This window comes from Pseudophryne corroboree, chromosome 2 (genome assembly GCF_028390025.1).
Source record: "Pseudophryne corroboree isolate aPseCor3 chromosome 2, aPseCor3.hap2, whole genome shotgun sequence".
In the NCBI taxonomy this organism is placed as follows: domain Eukaryota; kingdom Metazoa; phylum Chordata; class Amphibia; order Anura; family Myobatrachidae; genus Pseudophryne; species Pseudophryne corroboree.
In genome coordinates, this window is record NC_086445.1 from 546,148,332 (window position 1) to 546,159,457 (window position 11,126).

General features: G+C 43.8%; 1 protein-coding gene across 2 annotated transcripts in view; it reads left to right on the forward strand.

The window, feature by feature from the left end:
• Positions 1–9,369, forward strand: part of RHBDL2 (rhomboid like 2) — a 53,350-nt gene extending 43,981 nt beyond the window's left edge. For both annotated transcript variants that reach the window (XM_063957189.1, XM_063957190.1), the window contains exons 6-8: positions 1,351–1,411; positions 3,867–3,928; positions 8,302–9,369. In XM_063957189.1, coding sequence (XP_063813259.1) covers positions 1,351–1,411; positions 3,867–3,928; positions 8,302–8,481 — 303 coding nt within the window. In that variant the 3' untranslated portion in view covers positions 8,482–9,369. The remainder of the gene's footprint in view (positions 1–1,350; positions 1,412–3,866; positions 3,929–8,301) is intronic.
• Positions 9,370–11,126: the final 1,757 nt, after the last annotated feature.

The window sequence follows — 11,126 nt, forward strand, 5'->3', positions numbered from 1 at the left end:
TAATAAGAGCTAACCATAGATTAACCCCTTCATATACACACACAGAGTAAAAACCACAGCACTCACCGCACCAGAAGCGGGGCACAGCTATGCACTTACCACTCACAGGGTGGGGTGCATGTAACACTGCACTCTCCACCACAGAAGCGGGGTACACAGCTGTACTTACCACTCACAGGGCGGGGTGCATGTAGCCCATGACCACATCGCTCTAATAAATACAAACAGAGAACCCAGCACTCACCAAAGTAAACTCACTTATCCTCAACAATTCAATAAATAAATGATGGGGGTTTAGTTGGTGGATTGGCCAATGCACGGAAGCCTGTATACCGATTCAAGGTACCCCACCTTCATACAGGTCCTACACTAACCTGTCTCAGCTGTTTTTTAGCAATCATCTTTGAGCCAGTGCAATAGGTGACTAGTGTGCCTTTTAAAAGCCATAAAGTCTGTGGCAGGTACACATTACATCTAGCAGGCAGATGATGCAGCAGTGTGGTAGTCAGGTTTTAAGACTCTGTGATAGTGTAGGACCTGTATGAAGGTGGGGTACCTTGAATCGGTATACAGGCTTCCGTGCATTGGCCAATCCACCAACTAAACCCCCATCATTTATTTATTGAATTGTTGAGGATAAGTGAGTTTACTTTGGTGAGTGCTGGGTTCTCTGTTTGTATTTATTAGAGCGATGTGGTCATGGGCTACATGCACCCCGCCCTGTGAGTGGTAAGTACAGCTGTGTACCCCGCTTCTGTGGTGGAGAGTGCAGTGTTACATGCACCCCACCCTGTGAGTGGTAAGTGCATAGCTGTGCCCCGCTTCTGGTGCGGTGAGTGCTGTGGTTTTTACTCTGTGTGTATGTGTGTGTGTTTATATATATATATATATATATATATATATATATATATATATATATATATAAACAAAATGTGGGATGCGGGACGGAGCATCACAGCATGGGCTTTCTCTGGGACCAATTTTGTCATGCCGCTTCACCATGAGGCATGCGCCTTATGTCCCTATTGGAAAAATGGGAGTGGGAAGGGGGGTGCACAAATTCTCTTTTTGGCACAGGGCACCAAAAAAGTCTAGTTACGGCTCTGGCGCTTAATAGTGAATAGGCCCCTTAGTGGACTAGGAGCTTCCTAGTAGGTAAACAGGAACAGATGCATCTAAGCCCAAGCTCCCTCTTGGTGGCCCTGCATTCTGGAATGTATATTTCCACACCAGCTTGCAAATCACATAAACTGTAATCTGATTAATTGACTCATTGAGTTCAGTGTTCTTTAATATACAGAAATAACATAGGTGGCAGAGCTTGCTTTTACACGCTATTTCTTTCCACAGAATTTCAAAAATATGGTACCGCTGTTTGGAATTTTTAGAATATTGGTCATTGTAGTTATAGGTAAGTGCTGTCACATGCAATTCTGTTATTTACCTGTGTAATATGTTTCTGTCATGTTTATTTAGTGAAAACACCTAAACAAATTTTCTAGACTATAGTTTCTCCAGTGGGCAGTAATTATGTACTTCTACATTTAGAAGTAAAACATTCGGGCTGATGCAGAGTTGAATGCAAATTGTCCGCATTTGTACTCGCACTGCATGCACAGAACTAGATGCAGATATTAACCTATATGCAGAGTCAGGGGTGTAGCTCCCAGAGGTAGTGGAGACACCTGTCTAAAGGCTCCAAGCCCTGAAGGGGTTCACAACAGGTGCTTTGCAGCATACCTGCTGCTGCATAGTTAATTGGCTCTAACCAAGGAATCCTGCTATCAGGGGCATAGCCAGAACTGTGTAGGCCCCATAGCAACATTTTGTGGGGCCCCAGCTTCTAGAGAGACACTTCTCTGCAGCAGTTGTTAATTTTATGCCCCATAATAGTGCTCTAGTTCATTTTCTGAAATATAGTAGTGCTTTATTTAATGTTATATCCCATATTAGTGTTTAGTTTATTTTATGAATCATAGTAGTGCCCTAGTTCACATTATGCCCCACATTGTAGGGCCATCAGTACGCATTACACAACACAGTATATAATGGGGGTAATTCCAAGTTGATCGCAGCAGGATTTTTGTTAGCAATTGGGCAAAACCATGTGCACTGCAGGGGAGGCAGATATAACATGTGCAGAGAGTTAGATTTGGGTGGGGTGTGTTTAATCTGCAATCTAATTTGCAGTGTAAAAAAAAAGCAGCCAGTATTTACCCTGCACAGAAACAAAATAACCCACCCAAATCTTACTCTCTCTACACATGTTATATCTGCCTCCCTTGCAGTGCACATGGTTTTGCCCAATTGCTATCAAAAATCCTGCTGCGATCAACTTGGAATTACCCCCAATACACATTAGGACATGCAGTGCCCCTAATTCATATTATGTCACACTGTAGTGCCTCCACTTCATACTGTGCCAAAGCTCATATTATGTAACATTATAATATCCTCCTGTTAATTTTACACCACATTACATTGAGCAGGTCCAGAGGCATAACTAGATATACTGTAGACACCATGGCAAAAGTTTGAAAGGGCCCTTATGTACTACCTAATGGTTAAAAATGTATATAATATATGTAACTTTGACAAGGCAGATGGGCCCCTCTCAGCTCTGGGCCCCATAGCAGCTGCACTCCCTGCATCTATGGTAGCTACGCCCTTGCCTGCTAACACCTGTATTAGGGGACATTTAGCCCTTGGTATGAAAGGTTTGTTCAGGTCTGATAAAAGCTCCTCCATTGGTGGTGCCCAGTCTCGACCCACACACACAAGCAGAAGCGCTATCCACATCTTCTTTGCTTCTTGCCTCCACAGGTTGGAGGTGGAGGCATCAGCCTTGGCTTCTCAGACAATGTGATAATGTGGTAGTTGGCTGTAACATCACAGCCAAGCTCCACACTCCCAGCATAATGTTAGCATGGAGAAGCATGAGCCAACAGCATGTACAGTATGCTTTCCTTCAACTCAGCAGCCATAGCACTGGCAAGAGGTTCCTTGGGAGCATTAAACTCGCTGGATGAGTGAAAACATTTTATTCAGTGCTTTAGTCAGCTCCCGGACTATTTTAACCTAGGCAACAGTGTAAGTTTCACTAACGGTAACTCTCTTCAATGGGTTTTTCTAGAAAAGTATTTGTACTAATTTCAGTTATATCTATACATGCTATTTTAGGTCACCTCTATGGTCACGTTTATCTTATAAGAGGGTCCTCATCATTTAGGAACCCTCTCCAGATCTGTAATTCATTTTTATTCAACTATAGTATCCATGTTCTTGCAGTCCTAGAAAAAATATTGCTATATGATATGTATTTGCCACATAATTTATTCACAATATTTCTTAAAAAGTACAACTTGTCAATGCTCTTCTGAGTTTCTGATTAAAGCTTGCCATAAAAGTTTTTTTTTTTTTTCTTAAACGTATTGTCCTTATTCACCATCTACTTTTATATGAGGTATATCTTTTATTAGACAATACCAGCAGAGCTCACCTCTTTGGTCTGCCACTTTTCAAATGGCAGTTATCTTGTAGAAAAGACAAAAATTGGCTTCCTTTCACAGAAACACCAGGTTCCATGTTCCAGTTTATAGTTGTATAGTTAAAATCACCCAAGAAGACACTTTCTATGCTAATCTTTCAATCCCCCATAGCTTTTTCCCCCCATAGCCATAAGATCCTCCTGCTAGGCTGGTCCTGCACGTTTTTTTGGTTTTTTTTTATATTCCCAAACCCCGCCCACATATCTGTCTTCACTAACATGATCACTTATTAATTTGTAGGGAACATTGGCCATATGATTGTGCTTTAGATTTGTTGCTTACCTTTACAGACACTGTATTTTCTCTCCTTTTCTTTAGTTGGGACTGATGTAGGATTTGCCCTCTTCAGGAGATATATTTCTAAAGTTGCTGGCCCAAAGGTAAACCTCCTGGAACTTGTTGTAGCTGTAATGTACTTAAATTTTTCAGTCATGCATCCCTCCTGCTTCCCCCTTTATTTTGGTATGTAGTTAAGTTGCCGGCAGTCTGGATCCCGGTGGTCACGATACCGACGTCAGGATCCCGACCGCTAACAATGCAGACAGTAGGAATCTCAGCTAACAGGGGCTATTCCCACTCGACACCCATAGAGTGGGAATAGATTCTGTGGTGAGCGCAGCGAGCCACCGAGCCCGCAAGGGGACTCTTTGCGCTCGCCCCACTGCTGGCATACTGACGATCGGGTTGCCGTTGTCGGTATACTGACGGCCAGCATCCCGATCATTGGTAACTCATACTGATCCCATTATTTTAGGTCACTAATATATGAGTCGTAGGCATAGGTGTTATCTGTAATGGGTTCAGGGTGTGCAGGACCCACACCTCACACCCATAAAGTTTACTTACTTTACCTCTCGCAAATCCAGCAACAGTGCTACACAAATCATTGGGAATCATGTGCAGTAGGGAAATCACAGAGAACATGGTGCAGGCAGCATGTTCCCGGAGACCTGCATCTACACTGCAACTGGGCCAGTGAGATTGGGAAGGGATCGCATGTGTGTGGGGTGTTGCGGGTGGTGCCGCGCAGGGGGAGCATTTTAGGCATGTTGCCTGGTTGCGTCTCATCTGTTTGACCTAAGCATGTTAATATTATTTGCACTCCTGTTGGTGGTTCAATATACCACCAGTTTTTTTTTTAGTTTTTTTATTAATGAATGCTATTTATATTCATATTCAATGCAAGTTATTTTATTAGGAGTAGCACTAATTTGACATGGCATTTAATTATAATCTTACTTTATGTGCCTAGTTTATAAAGTTTTTATATATTGCAAAATAGCCTGAGTTGGGGGAAAAGATATATGTACTGCGGAGACATGGTGTGATTTGTAAGAGGCTGATTCCTGCAGATTTCTAGCATCTCATAGTGGGAGCTGCTCACCAGCAAGGGGATGGCTGTCAGCAGGAAAAGTACCATCGCCACCCCTATGGCCACACCAATTACTCTCCTCTTGCAGCTCAGCCTGGACTCTGCCAGGGATAGGAAATCTAATTCACTTTTGGAAGTAATGATGAAAACGTTTTAAGAACAAATCAAGAGGGGAAAAAGTAAAAATACTCTCCTATGCCAATTACCAAGTGCAGAGAGAGGTGTTGGGTAGTGCCTCTTGTTGACCTCAGAACACAGAACAGGGCTCTATTTACTAAGCCTTGGATGGAGAAAAAGTGGATGGAGATAAAGTACCAGCCAATCAGCTCCTAACTGTCCTTTTTCAAACACAGGCTGTGACTTGGCAGTTAGGAGCTGATCGGCTGGTACTTTATCTCCGTCGACTTTATCTCCATCCAAGGTGGATCATTTGCCACTTGGCAGATTTAATGTCTCCCTGCTTGGCTTAGAGGAAGTGTTCATGTGAGACCTTATTCCTGTCTGGTTGTGTGTCCTTTGTAAGCCTAGATTGTAGCTGTATTGCTCCAGGGCCCCCTATTCATGTCAGTTCATATGGTCATGATGTGTTCATCATCTCCTAGCTCCTGACAATTGGTGTTTCTATACTGGGTGCAATGTGTGTGGTACACATCGGCCCCTGAGTCCAGGGGAACCAACACCTCACACACTGCACCCATGTTTCAATAACTACCTTTCCTGAGTCCCACGTCGGGCGCTGCAACCGCCAAAATGACTGCCACGCATGCGCAGTAGGTAATTAGTCTCTGGAACATGGTATGCGCCATGTTTTCGGAGACCTGTGCATACGCAGTAGACTCTGGCACAATGACAGAGCCTACTATGCCATGTTAAAATGCCCTGCTCCTGACCCCAGGATTTCTAAGTCTATTTCTCCAAACTGCATAAAGTTACCTAAGGAGAAGATGATGATGATGATGATAACAATAATATAGTGGCTACTTTTTCATGGGCTCATGCAGTGACATGCGGTGAGGTAAATAGCTGGGGGGGGGGGGGGGGCACTGGTGTCAGAGCCAGATTTATACACACATATATGGACCCAATGGTTCATGTGGGCATTATACAGTACAATGGTGTAGCAGTATATACTGCTGGAAATTTGGTTTTGATTAGAGATGTGCGGACAAGGTAGGCAGGAGAGACAGAGACAGAGTTTTGACTAAAAAATAAGACCACAATAACATATTAAGGCTCAGGTTTTCATTTCTCACAAATGAAAGCCATTCACTATTGGTAAAATGGACATAGCCATCTGTATGCTTATTTGGCACTTCGGTTTATTATTTTTGCAACAGATGTACTATAAAGTATATTAGATAATTCAGCAAACTGCATTATATAGATGACTAGGAGATACGTCACATAAATGCATAAGAATGCAGTCACAGTTCTTTTATGGAGTTAATGGATTGTACTAAACGTATAGGGTAATGTGCAGGGTTGTAATGAGAGGTAGACTACTGGTGCCACTGCCCAGGGCGCAGAGCCGGATTAACGGCAGGGCGGTCGTCCCGGGGTCCCCACACATGGTCCTCACAACTGCAAAAAAAACCATCGGAGTAGGAGTACAGCATTTACCTGTCTCCTCTCCGTCCTCATTGGCAGCTGAGACGTTCCATTACAGCTGCGGCCGCCGAGGAGCTTCACTCACTACAGTGTGAAGTCTTGCGAGATTTGACATTATCTTGCGAGACTTCACACTGCTGTGAGTGAAGCTCCTCTGCGGCCGCAGCAGTAAAGGAACAGCTCAGCTGCCGAGGAGGACGGAGAGGAGACAGGTAAATGCTGTACTCCTACTCCAATGTTTTTTTGCAGTTATGAGGACAGTGTGTGGGGGCCACACAAATTTGTTGCCCAGGGGCCCCCACAGACCTTAATCCGGCCCTGCCCGGGTCGCAAGGCCTGGGGGCATCACAGTTGCTGCCCCGATGGCACCTGTTTCCAGGTTGTGGGGTGCTTGGCATACGTTTTCCGGCTCCTGTCATTTGGTTTGGAATGTCATTATGTCACCTGCATCACAGGGTGGGGGGTGTCAGCCCAGGAATCCTCTGCCTCCTGCTACTGCAGGGTGCATAGGAGTTTATGCATGCCCAGAGATTTGTACCTAGCTCCACCTAGTTTGGCGTGGTGGTGTAGTTTGACCAGGATTAGGTTTTTGGCTATGTTTGAAGCTCATCGGGGCCATGGAGGTCTACATGGTGGCCACCAACTAGCCTGTGGAGACTATGATTTGCATTTTTTCTTTAAGCATCTTTTCTTAGGTTGTCTCTCAGTGCCTAAAACTGCACTGATCTGAAGACACGGGCTGATATGTACCAGTGGGGGGCAGGCAGAGCTCCAATAGCAAAGCAGTGAGGCAGAGGATCAACTGTCACACTGCACCTATACTTGACCGGTCCTATTTAATCTAAGCACAGTTTTCATATGCCATGGTCTCTAATGTTGGTCTGCAGAGATTTCTGATCGGCAGTGATTTCTGTTCTATAGTGATGTTTGCAATGTTTAAAGTTTTAAAAAGTTGAATATAAGGAGGTAAAACAACAAATAATGTAAGGGGAATAAATCAGGAATGAAGATATAGTGTTATGGATTGTTTAAGGAATGGGGGCCCCAAATCGGTGTCTTGCATAGGGCCCCATGAGGTCTAAATCCGCTCTGGGTCCAGGGACTTGATGACGTGAATTGTATGATGTTTGGCACAAGGGACGTCCCTAAGCAGCAGTAGGGATGGGAGCGAGCAGTGACACAATTTGTGAGGCCAAACCCGCCCCCCACACATGATACCAGGACATCCTTTCTCTGATCTTCCATAGGGAATAAAACAAATATTGGTAAGTATTTTATAGTTCTCCTTATGAACTTCCCTGAGTAAATAACATTCTTCTAAAGGTAAGCTCTCCGTATCTGAATCTAATCCTCTGAATAAGGTCTATGGAATAGTGGATTAAGGTTAATGTGGCATACAGTATGTGTGTATGAGTATTACTGTAGACTTTTTCCTATAAAAAACATGAATACGATTTTACAATACAAAGTTAACCTCACATAGGGACAAACCAAATCTGTAACCACCGATGGTTGCGATGGTGATTTGAGGCAGCGTCTATGGATGCTGCACTCAGATCGCAAAAGCAATAAAGAAGGTGTCTATTTCATGTAGATACCTCCTCCAGCATTTACATTTTGGTGGACAGAATTGCAAAGCCGCTTGTGTGCAGCTCTGCAATTCCGTCCATCTCTGACTCAGACCTATATTCCATTCTATTGAATGCTGGATATTTCCTGTAGCTCACAATGGATTCAACATTTGTTCCTTGTTTCTTTGTCTTCTAATTCTAGGTCTCGTTTGTAGCGCACTTTGCTGGAGGACTTGCTGGAATGTCTATTGGTTACACAGTTTTCAGCTCCTTTGACAAAAACCTGATAAAAGACCCCAGATTCTGGATCTGCATCGCTGCCTACGCTGCTTTTCTGATTTTTGCTGCATTGTTTAATATATTCTTGTCTCCAGCGCCATAAACTTTTTTCAGATTCCTAAGAAGAGATTTGTACATGTTTTTTTTTTTTTATATATATTGCCATCATTAGTTCTTGGATGGTCCAACTTTTATTGCTGTTACACAAATCCGCTAAATAGACAAATTGAAAAAAAATGGATTGTCTATGAAGGTCCAGCCAGAGAGGAGACAAGGCTAAGTACTAAGCAATGTGTCCTCCAATATGGTATCGTAACAATAGTGGATTAAACTTTCCTCATCTCTGACATGGATGGAGCACTTATGTTCTCTCAACAATTAAAAGGATCATCAAAATTTTAAAGGCGTTGCAAAACATAAAACCTCATGACCTATTTTTCTGCATTGTATTATGTAAGCCATTATTTGTCGTTTTACTTGAAGAACTGTTTAGTCTTCTTTCTCAACAATGTTTTGATATGTCTGGACAAGTACAGTAGGTGTCAAGAAGGCTGTGTAAATTGCATGATGTGGCTTATAGCTGACGGACTGTGAAGTGCTGCATATCAGTAATATGTTTGTACTATGTAAATATGGAATTCCAAAGTCCCTAACAAACAATAACATTGAGGCCTCTTCACATCTCTGCATTCCTCTACATTAGAACAGCTTTAATAAGTGCTCACTGTGCGGCAATATTATATCATGACAATATTATATCCTGAAGCAAGAAGTGCTAAAGACTTTTTGTATTTAGGTAGGTGTTTTATTTTTAATTCCCCAGTAAAGAACTGCATATTTGAGGAATGGACTAATTTTAAGTGTTGGTCAAGTGTATTACAAATTCTAAAGCTTCTTTACACTTACAGTAATACACTGATGATCCCAGAAGGATCATTTTATAAACATGTTTACATTGTGATTATGTTATTAAAACCTGAAAGGATGTCAAGTGTTGACTGTTTTATGGTGTGTACGTTTGTACTGCACAAATTGAATTTCAAGCACTACTTTGGGTTGATCCATTCTTGTTCCACTTGTAAAAAGCACCTTTTGTACTGTGGTTAAGATTGCCCTTATGGATTGTCCAGTTTACATATTTTTCAACCCTTAAAATAAAGCGCAAAATTGCTCTATAAAACCTTTTCTCATACGTCCTAGAGCACAGGTTCTCAAACTCGGTCCTCAGGACCCCACACAGTGCATGTTTTGCAGGTCTCCTAGCTCCATCTATGTACCTTTTAAAATGTGCCAGTGAGTAATTAATACACCTGTGCACTTGCTGGGTTACCTGCAAAACATGCACTGTGTGGGGTCCTGAGGACCGAGTTTGAGAACCACTGTCCTAGAGGATGCTGGGGATGCTTCAAGAATCATGGGGTATAGACGGGATCAGCAGGAGACATGGGCACTTTAAGACTTTAAAAGGGGTGTGAACTGGCTCCTCCCTCTATGCCCCTCCTCCAGACTCCAGTTAGATTCTGTGCCCAGTGAGACTGGATGCACACTGAGGAGCTCTCCAGAGTTTCTCAGAAAAATACTTTATGTTAGGTTTTTTTATTTTCAGGGAGACCTGCTGCCTCGTGGGACTGAGGGGAGAGAAGCAGACCTACTTCTGTGAGTTTCAAGGCTCTGCTTCTTAGGCTACTGGACACCATTAGCTCCAGAGGGTCTGATCGCTAGGTACGCCTAGATGCTCGTTCCCGGAGCCGCGCCGTCACCCCCCCTTGCAGAGCCAGAAGTCAGAAGACGGGTGAGTAGAAGAAGATCAGAAGACTTCAGTGACGGCTTTGAGGTACAGCGCAGCGGCCGTGCTGCGCGCCATGCTCCCACACACACAGCGGCACTACAGGGTGCAGGGCGCAGGGGGGGCGCCCTGGGCAGCATGAAACCTCAATAAATAGACTGGCAAAAGAGGCTTACAGTGCCTGGGCACTAAAACCAGACCCCCGACAGTATAAAGATTTGAAAAATAGCGGGGCTGAAGCGCGCCATTAAGGGGGCGTGGCTTTGCCCTCACAGCTCTAATCAGCACCATTTTCTCTTCACAGAGCTGCAGAGACGCTGGTCTTGACCTCCTACACTGCTGTACAAGTAACAGGGTGCAAAACGGAGGAGGGGGGGGCAGAGTAATTTGGTGCTGTTTTATTAATATAAAAGCGCTAACAGGTCTGAGGCATTATTTTAATCATTTTCAGTACCGGGATAGGCGCTGGGTTGTGAGCTGGCAAAACTCCCTCTGTGTTTCTCTAACAGGCTTTGCTGTGGGTCTGTCCCCTATAGCCCCAGTGTGGTTGTGGGTGTCGGTAAGCGCGTGTCGACATGTCTGAGGCTGAGTGCTCTTCCCAGGAGGAAGCTGGAGTGGGGACAGAAAAGACTGTGGGAGTGACCGTGTCGGCACCGCCGACGGCTGCTTGGGTAAATGTTTTGAATGCAAATGTGGCTCGATTGAATAAGAGATTAGATAAATCTGAGTCTCAGAACCAGACATGGAGAAAATCCATGGAGGATGCATTATCACAAGTTCAGACCCCCTCGGGGTCACAGAAGCGTTCATTTACCCAGATAGCGGATACAGATACCGACACGGACTCTGATTCCAGTGTCGACTATAGTGATGCCAGATTGAATCCTAAACTGGCTAAGAGCATTCAGTACATGATTGTGGCGATAAAAGACGTATTACATATCACGGAAGACCCTGCTGTT